Source organism: Neomonachus schauinslandi, chromosome 10, assembly GCF_002201575.2.
Source record: "Neomonachus schauinslandi chromosome 10, ASM220157v2, whole genome shotgun sequence".
NCBI lineage: Eukaryota > Metazoa > Chordata > Mammalia > Carnivora > Phocidae > Neomonachus > Neomonachus schauinslandi.
The window spans coordinates 124,296,216-124,316,117 of NC_058412.1; the positions used below are offsets into that span (position 1 = coordinate 124,296,216).

The window sequence follows — 19,902 nt, forward strand, 5'->3', positions numbered from 1 at the left end:
CCCTGGTGACCCTGGATGGGAAATCCCCAAAGGAATTTGAAACAAAAGAGTAACATAATCTAATTTAGGATTTAATAAATACTTTGCTTATAAAATCAAGAAAATTTTAGATGGCTAAATGTAAGAGGATTCAGGGGACATATAAATAAGTTCCGGGAACATTTAAACACATTCACCACGTGAAGTTTCCACCCACCAGGGAAAGCAGTGGATGCAGATGAGAGCCCGGGCTGACCCCCAACTGGCCAGGAGGAACCTCGAGTTGTCTCTGCACTTGCTTGTCTTCACTGTGCCAAGGCCTTTCCTGCTTCTTGAAGCCTCTTATGCCCAATATCGGCAGTCCTTCCTTTCCACACCCCCACGTGGAAAGTAGGTCACATGGGTTGTTATGACGCAGTCATCATGCAGGTGTAGAAACTGAGGCTCAGAGAGGTGAAGCAATCTACCCAAGGTCACACAGGAAGGCAGCAAGAGGACCCCGGTCTGCACGGCTCCCAAGCTCCTCCCCCTCTGCCTTACTGCTCTCTCTTCTTCCCAGCGGCCAGCGTGCCGTAGGCCTGTCTATCCGCGCTGGGTGGGCGCTCACAGACTCGGGTCTCGGGAGCAGGACGGGGGCCCCAGGGGCAGCCGCCGGCCTCCGTGCCTGTCGTATCTCCGCTGGAGCCGGGCGTGCAGGTGGCGGACCCTCCTAGCCTCCTGGGCGGAGAAGAAGGAGGCGGCGATGGTGTGCCGCAGGCGCCGGGCGTAGGTCTCCAGCAGGACGGTGGCGCCAGCCGCCAGCTGCAGGGCCCCAGCGGCCAGGGGGGCGGCCGTGTGGGGGCGCCGGGCGGGCAGCAGTGGGCAGCCCGGGGAGGTGAAGCGGAGCTCCCACTGGAAGGCGTTGTGAGCAGAGAGGAAAGGGCTCTCCAGAGGCGGCTGGTTGAAGAGGAAGGGGATGAAGCCCAGGACCGTGTATGTGGCCTTCAAAGATGGGAAAAAGGCCAAGTGAACAGACAGACACTGCAGCCATTCCCTGCCCCCCGCCACTCGCGGCCGCTGGCCCCCCTCTGTAAGATGGGCACAGAAGTAACCCAGCCTCCTGCCTCCTGGGCACCGAGGAGTAGCGAATGACATCAGGAGTCTGAAGCAGGCTTTCTGACAAACAAAAAGCACAGTACTATTACATTCGGAACACAACGCTTTAGAGAAAACAAACAGGTGCTACGGGCATTTACTCTTTGCTAAGCCCTTAGTGAATACTTTAGATGTCTTTTTCATCAAATACACACGATCCTCTGAGTTTGAGCCCAGAATAAGCCTCACTGAAAAGATGGGAAGCCTAAGGTCACACAAGGATGTGGCCAGCCCGGGGGGTCAGTCCCAGCCAAGGCGGGTCCCAACACCCTGCTCCTAAGAATTAGGCTCTACAATTCCCTTGGGGTATATAGGAGCAGGTGTAGGGAGGCAGGGAGGTCAGAGGTTAAACCATTCGAACTTTGGAGCCAGACTTCTTGGGTTGGATCCTTGGTTCTGCCCAGGGCCCACTTCTCCGCCGGGCTCAGGGCAGGGGGCTCACAGAAGTATTTTATTCTCTTTTAAAATCAGAATGAAGGGGCGCCTGGGTGGCTCAGTCGGCCTTCGGCTCAGGTCATGATCCCGGAGTCCCGGGATCGAGCCCCGCATCGGGCTCCCGGCTCGGCGGGGAGCCCACTTCTCCCTCTGACCCTCCCCCCTCTCATGCTGTTTCTCTATCGCTCACTCTCTAATAAATAAATAAATAAAATCTTAAAAAAAAAAATCAGAATGAAAACGAACTTTTAAGTTGAAGAATACGTTTCACTTCATAGATCACACTGTCCCTGATGCAACTATCAAGAGCAGCCAGGGGCCAATACCTAAACAAATGACACGGCTATGTTCTCATAAAACTTAATTTACAAAGCCAGGAAGCCCACAGGGTTTGGCCCTGGGGAGCATAGTTGGCAGACGCCTGATCTAGATCATTCGTAAGCCCTCCTCCAGTCTGATACATACAGCTGTGAGCTGTTCGTGATAACCACTACTGACTGGACCTCTCCCGTGTGGCATGGAGCTCCCTGCATACTTTTACAGAGGATCACATGTTAAGACTCACAATAACCCGGCAGGGTGAGGAGGATGGATCCAGTTTGTACAAGTGAAGAAAATGAAGCTAGGACACCTTGCCACTTAGGAAAAGAGTGACCTGGGCGGGGGGGTGCATGGGGGGGTGTCAAATTATTTTCAAGTTGTTGGGTATCTGGATCCTCATCTGCCGCGGGGGTGAGAATAGAACCCACTACATTGAGCGAGTCTGTCTGCAAATGCCCCAGGATCTCCTAGCTTCTCCAAGGGCAGGGTCTTGAAACAATTGCAAATAGAGTGGTTAACACACCCCGCCCCTTCCTACAAGGAAATGACTCTAGTCCCATCACCGCACTTACATCATACTTGACCGTGAGCGTGATGGGCACGGCCGGCAGCTTCTGAGCCCAGTCCACGGCCGCCTGAGCCAGCAGAAAGGCCACGTGGTCTGTGGCCACCATCACAGCTGTGGCCATCAGGAACAGGGTGAGCAGCCCCAGCCTCAGGAGGCAGCTCAGCAGCTCCCCCTGGGACAGCCTCGGCCGGGCAGCCCAGAGCAGCCAGGCTGGTGGGGAGGCCACCAGGTGTGTGGCCTGGGCCTCCGCCAGCTGCCAAGCCAGCGGCCGGGTCACATAGATATTGTCAAACCGCAGGTCAGTCAGGTAGCGATGGAGGTACCAGCCCGAGTCCACCAGGAGGCCCAGCATAAAGAGCCCTGCGACCACCTGCTGGGTCCCCAGCACGGCCGCCCAGGCCAGGGACTTCAGGCCAGAGAAGTCCTCCAGCACCTGCTGGGTGACCCTGAGCATGTGAAGGCGGAACACTGAGCCGTTGCCCTGGGCCTGCAGTGTCCAGCCCTGGCTGCCCGCTGGGCCAGCAGCGCCCAGAGCCCGGGACGCCGCGTGCAGCCGGTGAGTGGTGTTGAGCAGACTCTCCAGGGAGCCCTCTGTGACACATCTCAGCACCTGCCCCGCTGCGCCCATGTTGGCCAAGACGTTGGGCACCACGGTGACGCCCAGCATGGTGGTGCTCCAGGACAAGAGCAGGCAGCGGCCCTGCTCCGTGCCCAGGGTAGGGGCGCTGAGTGCAAACAGGCAGCGGGCAGGGGGCACCAAGCCCAGCACCAGGAAGACCAGGAGGCCCCAGACAGTGGCCACCGTGGCCGAGGGTCCCAGAGGATAAAGCAGCGAGGACACGAGCCAGTGGTGCGTCAGACCTGCAGCAGCGACAGCCAAGCAACCGCACAGGAAGAGCTGGGTCAGCAGCTGGCCACAGCTGGTTGGGACGGGCTGAGAGAAGGCGACCCAGGCGGCCTGCAGGGGGCCGAGGGCCTTGCAGAGCCCCAAGTGCCAGAACCTCCACCTGCACACAAGGAAATGGGGGGGTGCTCTTTCAGGAGGATGACGGGTTGGATGGCGGCCCAATGCCCCTGATCCACAAACCCTTCAATCGTTAACAGGCTCCCCCTGAGCCACAGGGGTTGGCACTCTTCCCCTGTGGGCCAATCCCAGTAACTCACCCCAAAGCCACAGGACCCAAGCGGAACTAGTCAGAGGCTGCCCTAGGATTATCCTCACTGGACTTGTCAGGGAAGAGCCCAGTTCCTGGGGATGTGAGGATGGATGTCTGGGCTGCCTGGGTCCGTAATTCCAGGTTTGGGAGGGTGCCTTGCCCCAGGGAATGAAAGAGTCATGGAGAGAGAAGCGCAGATGAGAGAGAATAAGAAAGAGACAAACTTCGGGAGAGAGAGAGAGAGGGAGAGACACTGTTTCCCCTGAATTCACAGTCTTGGTTGGCTTCCTGTGTCATTCTGGACGTTCCTTCTCTGTGGACCTCAGGGTCTCCTCTATAATTTGGAGGCATGGGGAGTGGATCCATTGACCACTCGGGAGCTTTTCTACTCTGTTGTCCTTATATTCATTAAGCAACTACTATATGCTTACTATTAGAGAAACAGGAATGAATGAAACAGACAAGAATCCCTGCCCTCCTAGAGCCTGCGTTAAAAAGTGATGGCAGAGGAATTCGTGAGAAGAGGTTGGGTTCAGGATACATTCTGTTGGAGGAGCCAACACAACAGGCAGTCTGAGAGGAAGAGGGAGATCAAGGATGACCTTGAGGTTTGGTGCCTGAGCAACTGAAAGCACCCAGGTGTTGTCCGAGATGGGAAATAAATGACACGTAAAATCATTGATTTATAGATGACATTTAAAGCCATGGGGCAGGACAGGAGACTCCTCGGGACGGTGCGTTGGTGGGGAGGAGAGGCACTCGAGGACCAGAGCCCTCGCCCCAGGCTGGGAGGTGAGAAGGAGGCTGGGGAAGCCGGCCAGTACAATGTTCCAAGAGGGGGGTCACCACATATGTCAAGTGCTGCTGATGGATCATCAAGGCTGAGGACCGAGCAACGACCGTTGGCCTGGAAACTGCCCAAGGGTAGCTTCGTGGCATCTTGGGCCAAAACCTAACTAGAGGGGACCTGGGAGAGACTGGAAGGAGTAGAACGTGAGACAGGAGCATGCTGAACCATGTTTGCAGTAAAGGTGCACAGACGGGGTGCCTCGGCCGCTGGGCGGGGTAGGGGGGCCGAGATGGGAGAGACTCTCACAGGTTTGCAGATGGGAGAGCCAATCAAGAGGGGGGCTTGGATGAAGGGGAGGCCCCCTGGAGCCATCTTTTCAGTGGTGGTGGCAGCGGGTAAGATGGACAGCACAAAAGGAGGGGTGGGTGACGGGCAAAGTGTGGGTGCCAAATCTCAGTTCCTCTGATGCACAACTGAGAAGTGGTTAAGGGCATGGCCTCCAGACTGCCTGGGTTCAAATCCCTGCTTCACCACTCACCATCTGTGTGACCTTGGTCAAGTTTCTTAATCTCTCTGTGCCTCAGTTTTCTTATTTCTATAAGACATGTAACTCATGTCTGTAACATGGGGGAATAGAAGTAGCATCTCGTAGGGTCACTTTGTGTCTGGGACAGAGTAAGGAGCAAGTCACCTGTTATCTGTCACGAGAGCATCAATACCACCAGGGGAGGGACTTGGTCTCTTGTCCTCACTGATGTAGCCCAAGTGCCTGGAATAGTGTCTGGCAGGTAGCTCCCTAAATGTTTGTAGGCTGTCCTAGGATTGCTTCTGTTTGCTCAGGGTGGCAGGAAAGCGAGGTCAGCGTTGATGGAGAGCGTGCTGGAGGAGGCAGTGGGAGCTTGAAGAGGAAAGAGAGGGTGGAAAATAGTTGGGCAGGAGGTTGGGAGAGTTAACGAACCAGGGCAATGCTATCCAAGCTGGGCAGCACCAAGGACCCACTTGCGTCAGAGATGATGAATTAGGGCCTTTCTGGCCCCTGAGGGCATTTTCATTTAGGACTAAACCTCCTGCTATTGTAATAACGAGTATTCGGGGCATGGTAGCCCTTAAAAGAATAGCGAATAATACAAATGATAGGGGAAGGGAAACCAGCTCTAAGTCATGCTGGAGGCCAAGGCATGGGGGAGTGTTGGGAATGACATGGAAAGTGGCTGCCATCTGCTGAGGGCTTACTCCGAGCCAAGCACGATGGCAAGCCCTGTGTGTGCATTTTCTCATTCAATTCTTTTTTTTTTTTTTAAGATTTTATTTATTTGCTAGAGAGAGATAGAGAGCACAAGCGGGGGGAGCGGGAGAGGGGGGAGCCCGATGTGGGGCTCGATCCCAGGACCCTGGGATCATGACCTGAGCCGAAGGCAGACGCTAAACGACTGAGCCACCCAGGTGCCCCTCAATTCTTACAGCTATCTTGTAGAATTATTACTACTCTCCTTCACAGAAGGGGAAACTGAGGCTCAAAGAGGTGGAGTTTACCCAAGGTCACGCAGCTGAGGAATGGCAGAGCCTGAGGCTAAGCTCATACCCATCGTGCCTGATCAAGGACTGTTTTCTTGCCTGTGGTCCCAGTGTCCAGGGTCTCCAGACCTACCCAGTCCTGGCGCGGTGCTCGGCGGTCCCACATGGAGCCCTCATGCTTCCCGAATAGCTGTGGGTCTGGATCAGGGCAGGCAGGCTGAGGCAGTGCGGGCAGGTGGGCAGGAAATGGGGAGAACTGTATTCTCTAGAACTTGGGAAAAACCCTCTTGCTTCTGCTTTCTGGCTCTTAACTAAGCCCTCCTGCTGGCTTTGTCCCGCCCCTGCCTGGGCCCACTTCCCAGGGGGTTGGGCAAGCTGCCTCATGCTCTTCCGGCAAGCAGGGGTGGGTGCAAGTGGGTGCAAGGTGTCGGAGGAAAGAGCGTTTTCCAAGCAGTTATCTGTGATCCTGAGAGCAGGAAGGTAGAACTGCTCCCATTTCACAGAGGAAGAAACTGAGGTTCAGAAAAGCCATACCGCTCATTAGTGGTAGTGCCAGGGCTAGAACTCTGCTTGGCTTCTCCTTGCCCTCCCCCTCCACAGTTGTGGGCCCCAAAGGAGCCTGATCCCCAGCTGTGAGCAGTGGGAACCCACAGGAGACAGTTGGACCTCGCTGAGACTCTCTTTCAAGCATAGTGGCTCCCGTCTCCTTTCTAGCTGGCTTTCTGTCTTTAGCTTTGTCCCTCCCTACCTGTGTGACCTTGAGCAGGTAACCCCGTCAGTTTCCTCCTTTTAAAAGAGAGAAATGATAGTAACAGTTAACATTTATGGAGCACTTGCTAAGTATCAGACACACTTCTTGTTCTTTTTTTTTAAGATTTTATTTATTTATTTGAGAGAGAGAGCAGGAGTGGGTAGGAGTGGGAGAAGTAGGAGCCCAATGCGGGGCTCGATCCCAGGACCCTGGGATCATGACCTGGGCCAAAGGCAGTGGCTTAACCGACTGAGCCACCCAGGCGCCCCACGCTTCTCAATAGTTCTATTTGAATTCCCTGAATGCTTATTTCCAACAACCCTTTGTGGTAGGTACTGTTATTTCCATTCTTCAGTTCAGAAAACTGAGACCCAGAGAATTAAGTCCCTTGACCAAGCCACTCAGCTAGTAAGAGGTAGAGCCATGACTTACAGCCAACGGTCCTGCTCCAGAGTCGACTGGTCAGCCACTGGGCTCTACTGGTGTGGAGGGAAGGGTTCACAAGACTCGTGTTACCTTCAGATGCATCTGGCACTGCAAACAGTAGGCATTTAATAAGTGTGAGGTCCCTGTGTGCACACCCTGCTGCAGCATGTGCCTGGCAGGTACACTTCCAGGCTGTTTGGAAAGCCAGTCCCTATCTGGAAGCAGACACTCCCCCCCCCGCCCCCCTCCTCTCTATGCTCTATCTCTGCCAGTAGGCTGCCTCCTCCAGGAGCCCTCCGCTGTGCCCCCAGGCCTCCACCCTGCAGGATGGAGGGGCCAGTGAGGAAGGGCACACCTAGGTGGTGCTCCAGACTCCCCATCCTTTTCCGTTATAAGGACATGTTGCCTGGGTCACTTGCTCAGGCCTGAAGGAGGGTGTTCTGTGGCTCAGATAGGGGAAGTGACATTCTCATGGTCACACAATCGAATGAGACACTTGTGGCCCTCAGAGAGCCTGACACCCTTCCCAGATCTCAGGCCCCTCCAGGAAGCCAGGCCAGGCACAGAGAGTCTGCAGAGAACTGAGCCCAGAGTAGACGGGGAGCAGGAGCCCCGGGCGCCTGCAGAGGCCAGCCAGCTGAGGCAAAGGAGCAGAGCAGACCGGAATGGAAACAGCGTGAACTGCCGCGTGTAGACCTACTCGGAAGGGACAGCTTCGGCCCTGCTCCGGTTGAGGGTTGAAGTCCCTTGAAAAGAGGTCCGACATTACCAGATTTTCCAATTTTTCCAAAAATGCCAGTCATTCCCTTTTTTATGTAAAAGTCTCCAAGTTTTTAAAGTCAGCATTAAAAAAAAAAAAAAAAAAGACCTCTGGGCCGGCCAATCTTACCAAGTCTGTGGGCCAAAGCTAGCACGAGGGCCGCCGACTTCCAGCCTCTGCAGGAAGCCTCAGCAGGGCTGGTGCGGGAGCTGCCTAGCTGTCCATCTGCACCGTGGGGGCTATGGGCTGGGGGTCGAAGATCTGCACGGGAAAGCCAGCTTTGCCACTTACGGACAAGACACTGTCCTTTTCTGAACTTGTGTGGGCTTTGCTATCATGAGACTACTAATATCTCCTTAGGGTTGCTTGAGCATTCAGTGGAATAATGTATGTAGAGCATCCAGTAGATAGATACACGCTCCTGCCCTTTCCCGCCTGGGCTGACAGCTCTGCCTAAGTGAGCCCCAGGCTGTTTAGACCTGATTATAGAGGCTTCTGTGACACCCACTGGGCCAGATCCCTGGCCAGGGTCCCTATCACATAGGGAACTTCAGGGCATTGTGCCGGTCAGAGGGGAGCGGGCCTGACAGGCACCAACCAGCCTTTGCCTAGTTTCTGCAGTGGCCCCAAGACTGGTTAAGGACCATGTTGGTCATTTCCTGAAGACCTCTGGTAAATGTGTAGGATTTGGGAGTTTGGTGGTATAGGGAAGGAAAGGGCAGAAGATATTTTTGGCTTTTCTCAGCACATGTAGGCAGTCACTTCTGCCTACATGAAGCTGGCCTGGCTCCAAATCCCACAACATCCGGAAGGGTCTTCTGAATCATCCAAAATAGAATCAGCTTTTTGAGGGGAATTTCTGGGTAGAGGATTCAGAACCATAAGACAGTATAGGAAGAGGAAGTGGTAAGCCTTCAGATCTACGATCAGCATCGGAGGTCCAAAGAATATTGGAGTCATTGAATTTTATAGCCCGTGGGCATAGAATATTGCCACCATCCACTCAGCCTGAGAATATGGAGAGTTGGCTAAAATCTTACCAAATAGACGATGCTACCCAATAGAAACAGAATGCGAGCCATGTATATAATTAAAAATTTTCTAGTAGCCACATAAAAAAGTGAAATTTATTTTAATAAAATTTTTATTCAACTTTTAATAAAAGTTTTATTCAACTTAATATATCCCAAACAGTATCCTCTCAAAATGTAATCAATATAAAATTTACTAAGGGGATATTTTTTCTTTATTTTTTGTACTCAGTTTTAAAAGCCTGGTGTTTTGGGCGCCTGGGTAGTTCAGTTGGTTAAGCGACTGCCTTCGGCTCAGGTCATGATCCTGGAGTCCCTGGATCGAGTCCCGCATCGGGCTCCCTGCTCGGCGGGGAGTCTGCTTCTCCCTCTGACCCTCTTCCCTCTCTTGCTATCTGTCTCTCATTCTCTCTCTCTCAAATAAATAAATAAAAAATCTTTTAAAAAAATAAAAAATAAAAATAAAAACCTGGTGTTTTTAAAATGAAGAGAGTCAGTGTAAGGCATTAAGGAAGGGTGGGACTGTGGCAAACAAGAGAGTTCACCTATCAGTTTGAGTTTTCCCTTCACCACTACTCAGCTCCAAACAATTGTTGCCAGGTAACGATAGGGTCCCATGTTGCCAGAACTTCTGGTCTTTTCTTTTCCAAGAGAAGCACAAATCAGAGTTTTAATGTGAAATTTTCTGAATTTAAGAATATTAGCAATCAATTAATAGTTTAAAACTCGGGTGCCTGGGTGGCTCAGCCATTAAGCATCTGCCTTCAGCTCAGGTCATGATCCCAGGGTACTGGGATCGAGTCCCACATCGGGCTCCCAGCTCAGCAGGAAGCCTGCTTCTCCCTCTCCCTCTCCCCCTGCTTGTGTTCTTGCTCTCGCTATCTCTCTCTCTGTCAAATAAATAAATAATTAAAAAAAAATTTAAAACTCATGAAAGGTGTCCCAAAAATCCTGATTGTGAGATGGATGCAGACCTGGGGACCACTAGATTACAAGCTCTGATTTGGTCTAAACCTTCCCTGCTATGTTTTCTCAGTTTGCCCCTCCAGACCCTGTCTCCACTCTTCTCCTCCCTGCCCTGAGCCCTGGGGTTAGACCTGGATGCGCAGCCTCAAAGAACTCTCCTACATTCTGGCTTCTGTGGGTGTGATGGTTAGCTTTCAGTGTCAACATGGCTGGGCCGCAGCCTCCAGCTATTTGGTCAAACATTATTCTGGATGTTTCTGTGAGGGTGTTTTTGGATGAGATTTACATTTAGATTAATGGAGTTTAAGTGAATCAGATTGCTGCCTCATAATGTGGTGGGCCTCATCCAATCAGTTGAAGGTCCGAATAGAACAACAGACTGACTTCCCCTGAGCAAGAGGGAATTCTGCCGGCAGATTGCCTTTGGACTCTTGCCTGGGCATACATACATATATATTCCATCCTGTTGGTTCTGTTTCTCTGGAGAACCCTGACCAATAAGGTTGGGTTTGGTCATGGAGAGTGCCGGCAGGAGAGCCGAGGGAGGATGTAGAGAAAGATCCAGGGCAGCTTCCCCCTTTCAGAGTCATCAGGGGTTGTCTTGTAAGGAATAAAGGTGCCAGCCCCACATGGGCCTCTGTCCCTCAGAGCCTCGGCTGGGAGGTGCTCCTCCCTCCCTCCACCGAGGACTCACATTTTCCCTCGTGGTTTCCCTTACCGTCTGCCCACACCTTGGAACTAGACCCATTACTAAGCTGTCCTCAAATAACTAGTCTGTGTGCTTACTATTGCCTTCTGAGACCAGGACCCTGACTCTATGCACCCTTATCTCTCCAAAGTCCAAGACATAAAGGACCTGCCTAAGGTGACACAGCATGTTACGGGTAGAGCGAGGAGTCCAAAGTGGCTCACTGAACCCCTCGTTCAGTGGCTTTTATTCATCTTGTTTTTCATCTGCCATCACTGCTTCCATCCCTCTGCCCACTTGACTCTGTAAGTTCTTGATCTATGTGCCAGAATATGTGTGTATCCGAACCTTCCGTATACCTGTTGTTCATCACTTCTGTGTGTTGCTGTGTTTTCCATAGTGAGCTTCCCCATGTTTCACTTAAATGCCATCACTCCCACCCCCTGAAGGTCACCTAGGTGGCCTCCAGCTCCTGGGTACCTCCAACAGCAGTGGCCCAAATATCCTCCTACATCGTCTCCGTAGGGACTATGGGACAATTTTGCTGGGATATGAACCCAGAAGTAGGAAAAGTGGGCCACAGGGAATGCAGGTAATGAATTCTCCTAATTACTGCCATGTCGCTTGCCAGGCTGACCGTTGGAAGTAACAGTCTCCCCAGCAGCACAAGAGGGTGTCTGTCTTCTCCCGTTCCATCATCACTTCTTGTCCGCTTGCCTAGTTTCTGCCGGTCAGACTGGTGTGTTATAGCATCTTGGTTGAACTTGTATTTATCTGATGATGAGTGGATTCAAGCATGTCTTTATCGAGCTCTGGCCATCTTGACAGCCTGCTTTAAAATGGCACGGCTGTATCTTGCCCTCATCCTGCTCGCAGGTGTTACGGTACGAGCCTTCCAAAGAGAGTGACCAAGCCTCCTCCCGTCTCTGTATGAGGATGTCACTCTTCCCACGAAGGAGTGGAACCTAGTTCCCTCCCCTTGAACCAGGCCAACTTTTGACTTGCTTTGATCAATAGAATGTGGCAGAGTTGAATTCTTAAACTCTCAAGCCCAGACTTTAAGCTTCTGCTTTTGCCTTCTGAGAAGCCCACTGTTGGGTTCAGAGGTTTGGGTTAGACTCCCTGGAGCCTCCACAGTCATCATGGACGTTCAAATTCCAGCTAAATTCCCCGCTGAGTGACCCCGGCCACACCATGTAGAGCAGAGACAAAACAATCCCTGCAGAGCTCTGTCTAAATGCAGAAACATGGCATGCCTGGGTGGCTCAGTGGGTAAAACGTCTGACTCTTGATTTCAGCTCAGGTCATGATCTCAGGGTCATGAGATCGAGCCTCGAGTCAGGATCTGCACTGGGCATGGAGCCTGCTAAAGATTCTCTCTCCCCCTCCTCCCTCTCCCTTTGTTCCCCTCCCCTGCTCAAAGTCTCTCTCTCTCTCTAAAAAAAATTTAAAATGCAGAAACATAAGCCAATAAGTTGCTGTGTTCTAGGGCCTGAGTGTTGGGTGGTTTGTTATATAACCACAGTAACTAAAACAGGTATTTTGCTTTGTGTTTGTTCTTTCTGACTTCTGGATGTTCCTCTTGTATTCCAGACATGAGTCTCATATATATTTCCAATGATCCTTACCACCCATGCCACCCAGCTTCCTCCCATGCCACCGTGAGCACGTCACTGACTCCTTCTGGTCTCATTCTAATGCCACCTCCTCAGAGAAGTCCTCCCTGACCACCCTGGTTGAAGTAACTTCTGAGTCAGTTTGTCACATTGTCCAATTTCATCTTCTTCTTAGCCCATATCATGACCCAGAGTCATTTTATTTATTTGTTTACCTGCCCACTGCCTATCTCCTCAGCTAGCATGTAAGTTCCATGTGGATGCGGACAGTGAATGAACACATAATCAGGTTTTAAATAAATATTGTTGAATGAATAAATGGAAGAAGGAGTGAGCAAAGAAATGAATGGGACAGACCATGGACCAGAGGGCAAGATTGCTTTCTCATAAATTTTAGTATAGATTCACTTATCAAATATTTACTGAGCACCTGTTATGTGTCAGAAACCATTCTAGGTACGAGAGTTATGGCACTCAACAAAATAAAGTTTGTATTCTGATAAGTTGGTATTCTAGAGGGAGAGAAAGTTAATAAACAAGAAAATACATGATCCAGTGGCCTGGTTTAACACTAAGAAGGAAAATATAGCGGAGTAAGGAGATGGAGAGTAATGAGAGCAAGATTTTACACCAGATGGTCAGGGAAGAGTCTCTGGGGAGGTGACATTTGAGCAGAGAACTGAATAAAGTGAGGAAATAAGCTCATAATGGGAAGCAAAGTGTTCTTGGTAACGGGAACAGCATGTGCAAAGGCCCTGAGGCAGGGCAGTATAAGCATGTGGTTGGAGTGGAGAGGGGAGAGCAGTAGGGAAGTGAAGTCAGGGAGGTCAGTTCCGTGGAACCCTCAGCTCAGGAATTTGGCACCTTAAGGCTCTTTTATGCCGGGGTGCCTGGGTGGCTCAGTCGTTAACCGTCTGCCTTTGGCTCAGGTCATGATCCCCAGGTCCTGGGATTGAGCCCTGCATTGGGCTCCCTGTTCCGCGGGAAGCCTGCTTCTCCCTCTCCCACTCCCCCTGCTTGTGTTCCCTCTCTCGCTGTGTCTCTCTCTGTCAAATAAATAAATAAATTAAATCTTAAAAAAAAAAGAAAAGCTCTTTTATGCCCAGAAAGCAAATAATCTGTAGGCCCAGTATTGATTAACACTCTTTATTTTATAGCATTTTCAATCAGAACTATTTGAAATCACGATTCATCTGGTTACAAGTACCATGGGTTTCTCTGCGGATGGACTTCTCCCATCCCCTGTTCTCCACGAGTGCTGCTCCCAACCGCCATGGGCTGCAACTCTGATTGAATTCTAAAGTACTCACGTGGGAAGAGGTGAAGCCCATCCTCCAACTTGGGGGCTCCTCCTCTCTCCTCCCCGCTGCTCCCAGGGAAACATCCATGACTCACTCGTGCCATTCTGAGGACGAGTTCAGTCTCTGGGTGCCGCCGTCCCAGCCCCTACTGCTCAGGGAACTTCATCCCTCAGATACGTAGGAAGGGCAGACATGAGGCTTCCAGACCCCCCACGGGCACCTTAGCTAATGCTGGGTCACTCATTCCACATCCTGAGCTCCTGCTGGGCCTGATACTGTGCTGTTCACTGGGAATGCCCAGATGCTTCTCATGGAAACAAGGAGGGATCAGATCTTCTAGGACAGCCCCCACCAGCCACTGGCTCAGGGGAAGTCTCCGTTGGCCCCCTCTGCAGAAGAAGGTGACGATATTTTGTCTGCCTGAGAAATTTTACCCTGGCCTTTTATGAGGCCTCAATGTATCTTCTGACTTTTTTTTTTTTTTTCCTCATTCCTGAAAAATGTGGCCTTTGCTAATTAAACATGCTTACCCCTCGGGGTATGGGTAGGGAGGTAAAGACCAGCTGCTGGAATAAGGAGTAGCGGGCAACCACAAAGGCCCCCGCGGGCCACACGTAGGAGAGTCCTCGCTGAAAGGATGGTAAGGCCAGGGCTTGGCCTGACCCCAGAGTTATGGTCAAACTGAATCAGATTAAACAGGAAAATCCTAAAAAGCTTAGGTAGAGATGTCAGCTGGGGGTTTCTAGAACTCCCCTGGTGTACTCAGGCCCCCAGAAGTGCAGCAAGGAGGATTTGCACAGCCTCCCTGTCCTCAGGAGGTCATCTGTCCCTCCCCTGTCTCCAGGGATTGAAAGTAACCCCGGCTGCGGTGTACCGATAGGGGTCATATTCAAACAACGGGCACAGAATGGGCACCCACCGAGCAGGACACACCATGGTTGCAAACAGCTGGTACGCTGCAGCCCCAAAAGCCTCCCCGAGGAAGGTGACATCTAAAGGTAAGATGAGCTCTCCAGAGTGTAACCTAAAGTAGGCCATGGGGGATGTTAGCAGTGCCCATAGGAATTGATGCCCCCCCATTCCAACTGTTTAAGTCAAATGCCATATTCCAGATTTGCTTCCTGTTGCTGAAATAGGGCTCTCTTGCATCCTAGCCATAGAACAGCTCAGAGATAAAGGAGCTTGTTTTTCTGGCAGCAGATCTGGGAGATATCTGGGCCCTGACCTCCATGAAAGAGGAGAAGGTGTCCTAGATAATGAGCCTGTGGGCCCAAGTGGACCACTGGAGGTCACTCTTGCTTGCTGCATACTGGATCACAGAAAAGAACTGCTCGATTGTCCTGTAGAGTCCTAGCAGCAGGTGATGGCAGAAGCCTTCTGGGAGGGCCCGGCCCAGAGAGAGTCCCGGAGGGGGACTCAAAGGGTCCGAAATGTGTCGTTGGCCAAAGTGGATGGCAGTGCTGTGATGTTGGCTGAGTGGATGTCGGCCCAGTCCGGGAAGGTGCCCAGCTGGAAGATGGTCTGTGCCCAAGTATTCATGGCCAAGCTGAGCAGCAGGACACCCATCAGGTTCATCAGGAGGCCTGTCCGCACCTGAAATGGAGCCCAGGTGAAGGGAGGGATCAGCTCAGGGCCCATTGTACAGATGGGAAAACCCACGCCCAGAATCAGGAACTCACTCACTCAAGATCTCCCAGCTGGGAAGTGATGGTTCCAGGACACAGATCCAGGCTGGTGTATGCCCAAGACCCTTCCATCTTTACGTACCCTAGGCTGCCCCTCAGAGAGCTAAAATGTCCCCATCCGCCGAGTGGTTCTAGGGGCCAGGCACTGTGCTGTGTAGGTGTCGTAGAGACATGCCATCCCTATGACACCCTCGAAGGGTGATTATCATTACTTCCCCTTTACGGACGAGGAAAAGGAGGCTCCGAGAAGTGGGCTTACCCAGGTCACACAGCTTGAAAATAATCTGGTTTGATCGATAACACACGTACACACTCACACACACACTCATACACACTCACACCTATCCACACTCCGTGTCTACTTAAGGCTATATTTTTTTGTTGTGAGGAATTTGTCTTACGGGAATTCTGACCTTTTTAAGTAGCTAGAACAAGTCTGCCTGTTTGCTTTTTCCCCAGGCTAACCTCTTGCGCCATTCAGTCCAAACTTGGGCTGAAAATCTCTGTTTCTCATCCGGGTTTTCTGGTTGTTTGACCTTAGCATTGCTCAGCTGTGAACTGCGCGGTGAGAGAGTCACTCCCTTTTCAATCCCTTTTTGAATCTATTCCTCCCATAGAAGGTCTCCCTTAGGTGCTATCATGCCCTTAACACTTCTCTCTTCCTTGCCAATTGCCCTCCTGAGCAAGCAGGGGTTCAGAACCTTCTCCAGGTCATCGGTTTCAGGGCAAATGTAATTATTTTGCTTTTTTTGTCTGTGTCTTTTTTTTTAGACTTACCTCCTACGGTGTACAATACCAGTTTTCCATGCCCAGATGCGTCAGAAACTCTTCTCTTTAAATACTCTTATTTAAAGTGTTTTAAAAAATGTAAGTTGAGGGGCGCCTGGGTGGCTCAGTCAGTTAAGCGTCTGCCTTCTGCTCAGGTCATGATCCCAGGGTCCTGGAATCGAGCCCTGCATCGGGCTCCCTGCTCAGCAAGGAGCCTGCTTCTCCCTCCCCCTCTCCGCCTGCTTGTATTCTCTCTCTGTCATGTAAATAAATAAAAATCTTTTTTAAAAAAATGTGAGTTGATTTAGGAGAATTGTTACATCAATACTGCCATGGATGGCCCGCAGAAAGGGCGTCAGTCGTGAAGGGAGTACGCCCAGTGACAAGGTCCAACTGCCTTATGCTGACCTGCCTCTGCAGAAGAGCCCTGGTGACTTTGGAGGATCCGAAGGGGACTGGCCAAAGCTTTGGGGTGGCTGGGAGGAGGGCTGGGCTCCTGGGAGCCTGGCTCCAAATGCCTGCTTTGTCCCACATTCGTCATGTCAACGACCTCCACCATCACTCTCGGGAGCAGAGCCTGCAGGTGGGCACATGGATCCAGACTGGCTCTGACACGTCTGCCCCTCCGTGCCCCCTTGTGCCCCTCGGACTCTTCCCGTCCCTCGCGATGTCTCTCCATTTCTCTCACTGTCCCCTTGTTCTCAGGACGGGCCTTAGGTTGCATCTCTGCCCTCTTGCTGCCTTCCCTAAGCGGCCTCCCCATTCCACACTCAGCCCCAGCCCCCAACGATCCACTTCACCCTGCAGCCACAGTGATCTTGGAAAGGCAGGAGTCAAACCACGTCACTGGGAAGTAGGGAAGCTGAAGGGACTCCATTTTAGAAAGGCTCCGCCTCGGCTGTTTTCCTGCCAGGCCCCGTTTACTCTTGTTCCATACTTTGCCCCTGAATAAGCCAAAGAAGCTGTGTTCCCACTTTGAGGGGGAAACAAGAAAGTGAATTATTCTCTGAGTTCTGTCCTAGCCCCTAAACACCTGATAACATCTAAGAAGAGCCAGATCCCAAACACATTCCAGGACATCAGCTTCTAACAAACCCCGGCTGACGGTGGCATCCATACCCCGACCTCCAGTGATTTCTGGAATAGCCTATGGTTCACCTGACTCTCCCTTTGATGGGACCCTACCGTGGATTCCTGAAGGCAAACGATGTTCCCTAGACCCTTTCCCAATGTGAACCCCTAACCCCAAGCAAGGATGAGACTCATTCTCTCCTCTCCGAGTCTCCCAGACACTCCATCTACTACTCTCTGTCTGTCACTCACGCTATTCAATAAACTCCGTTTTCACTTTCTCTGGCTCACGTTTGATTTCTGTCCTGCGTGAAGCCAAGGACCCTCTTGGCTGGTCCTGTGGGACCTTCCCCTGGGTTCTCGGACCCAGCCTGCCTGCATGGATGGCCCTGCTCAAATACCTTTTAAGTCTTTCCACTGTGAGCCGCATAAGATCCCAAGTCTGTGCCCTGCATGCTCTGCACCCTTCCCCTCCCCCAGGCCTCTGGCCTCATCCTCCCAACTCCGCTCCAGGCACACCAGCCTCCTCCTTCTCTCTCTGTTTGCTCTGTGACCTCTTTCTGTCTCTCATTCTTGCCCACCGCCTCCCTCCCTTCCCCTCCGGTTTATCCTGCTTGAGTCTCTGCGCCTGGAGAGACTGGACCAGGAAATGGTTTACACCAGCTTAAGATTTGCATTCCCTGAGTGCCCCCAGGCAGCCAGTGGAGGGGAAGTGGCAGGGGAAGGCAGGAGGAGGGAGGGAGGAGCGGGTTCAGCAGGCAAGTGAGGGGAGAGGGACCTCTCCAGGCCCCCCAGGGTGCGAACTGCTGCTCGTCTCTCCTACAGATTCCAGGCACGGAGCCGTTGGCTGAACAAGTAAGAAAAGAGAGCAGTGCCCAGAGAGAGAAGGAAGTCCCTTGTCCCTGAAGTGGACTCTGGAAAGTCATCACTAAGGCAGTGTTTCCCGAAATTGTCTAAGCGTAAGAATCACCCCAGAGCGTTTGCTAAAACCAACCTAGATAGTCCGGCCCCCACTCCAAATGACTTATTCAGAGACTGGGGGGGTGGGGGGTGGAGGAGCAGGGGCCCTGCCCAGGTGTCTTGCCCAGCACCTGCTGGCCGCCCCCTCTCAGGCCTCTGCTAGGTCGAGCCCCAACTCACCATGTCTTTGACCAGCAAGTGTCCGGAGGCGAAGGCAATGGAGTTGGGGGGTGTTGAGACCGGGAGCATGAAGGCATAGGAGCAGCCGACTGTGCCGGGGATCATCAGGTACAGGGGGTGCACTCTCAGGCGGATGGCCTGGTCCGGGTGCAGGAGAGACCACGACAGTGAAACAGAGAGAAGCCACCGCAACAGAGGGAGATGGTTGAAAGCCACAACCACAGACAGAGACAGAAAGAGACACGACGATACAGACGTACAGACAGAGATGGGCAGAGCGGCCAAGAACAATTGCAGCGGACGAGGAGACAGGTTTAGGGACGCACAGAGAGACATGCAGCCAGAAACGCAGATCCACAGGCAAAAGCAGAGACAGAAACGAAGAGAACCCAAACCAAGAGACACACGGAGAAGACATTCCCAAGGTTAGTGACATTCCGGGGCCGCAAGCTTGGGCTGGGGAGATTTTTCTAGAACACACCTTCTCCAGCCTGAGAGTGTATCATCAGACCTGGAGGACTCGCTAAAACACAGCTTGCTGGCCCCACTTCCCCAGAGTTTCTGATTCGGCAGGTCTAGGGTCACCCCAGGAGCCTGCATTCCTCACAAGTTCCCAGCTGAGGCTCTAACATACCGGGTCCCCTGCCTGGTCCTTCCCTCAGCCAAACAGTCCCCATAGCCAGTCCCCGGGCACCTTTAGTTGGGGCATCACCAGATTTTGGAGACACAGAGTTCGAGATTGCATCTGTTGAGAAGCTTTTCCCAATTTCTAAGACCGTGTGAATCAAATGCATCTGTGTTTTGGCCTCATTCAGTGGGCTGGTTTGTCACCTCTCCCAAATGATGTATTCATCTACAATTCATTTTGGTCTCCTCTCTACTACTGTATTTAAGATAGGACATTTTTTGGCCCCTCGAGGGAATTTTGATAGCCCAAAGCATATACATTTTCTCAAAAAGTGCTAAATTCACTCCCTGACATGTAAAACGTCTTGGTTTTGATGATAAGCACCATTTAGAACACTGTGCCATTCACTAGTGTCTTCTCTAGCAAAAGTTGCCCCAACAGACCTGGCTGGGTCCACGCTTCTCCTCCCCGACACCCCACAGCGCCCCCATCTCTCTCAATCATCTGCTCCCTCAGATCCTGGGGAAGGGTGTGAGTCAATCAAATCACACTTGGCAAGGTTTGGGGACCCCCCACCCCACGCTACTGGTGGGGGTGTAAAATGGCGTGCCCACTTTAGGACAATTTGCCCACATCTAGCAGAATTATAAATGCACATGCTCTTCAATCCAGGGATCTCATCCAGGCATGTAAGCAAAGGTGCACAGACAACGAAGGGTCCAGGAGGCTTTGCTGGTGACAGCAAAGGTTGGAAGCGACCTACGTGTCCCTCAGTAGAGATCTTAAATAGACCCACCGCTATCCACTCGTAACAGAATATCCTCTAGCCACTGAAAAAGGATAAAGTACATCTCTGTATGCTAACACAGTGTGATCGCCATTACAAATTCATGCAAAAATAAGCCAACTAAAACCAAAAAACGTGGCTCAGGTAAGTGTGCCTGGTATATCACCGTTGACATACAAAGCGTGTAGTTGCCACACTGATTTAATGTGATCAGTTCTGGATTCTATTAAGATAATCATATGGCTTGGTCTTCTTTAATCTATTTAAATATAGAACTCTGCGGATCGCTCCTAGTGTTAATCGGTTTTGAAATTCTGAACACAAACTCTATTTGATCATGATATATTGTTCTTTTCGCATGATTCTTAGATTTATTTTGCATTTT

At 51.7% G+C, this 19,902-nt stretch overlaps 2 protein-coding genes across 2 annotated transcripts in view; both read right to left on the reverse strand.

Moving 5' to 3' along the window:
* Positions 1-321: 321 nt before the first annotated feature.
* Positions 322-5,970, reverse strand: LOC110579615 (osteoclast stimulatory transmembrane protein). Its single transcript, XM_021689282.2, is given in 5 exon segments — positions 322-465; positions 467-603; positions 606-960; positions 2,442-3,444; positions 5,918-5,970. Coding segments are annotated over 5 exon segments (1,692 nt in total).
* Positions 5,971-14,854: 8,884 nt separating this feature from the next.
* The window catches only part of SLC13A3 (solute carrier family 13 member 3), a 67,941-nt gene continuing 62,893 nt past the window's right edge, over positions 14,855-19,902 (reverse strand). The window contains exons 12-13 of the mRNA XM_021689342.2: positions 18,103-18,240; positions 14,855-15,031 (exon numbers count right to left, since the gene is read on the reverse strand). Of these exons, the coding sequence (XP_021545017.1) occupies positions 14,855-15,031; positions 18,103-18,240 (315 nt within the window). The remainder of the gene's footprint in view (positions 15,032-18,102; positions 18,241-19,902) is intronic.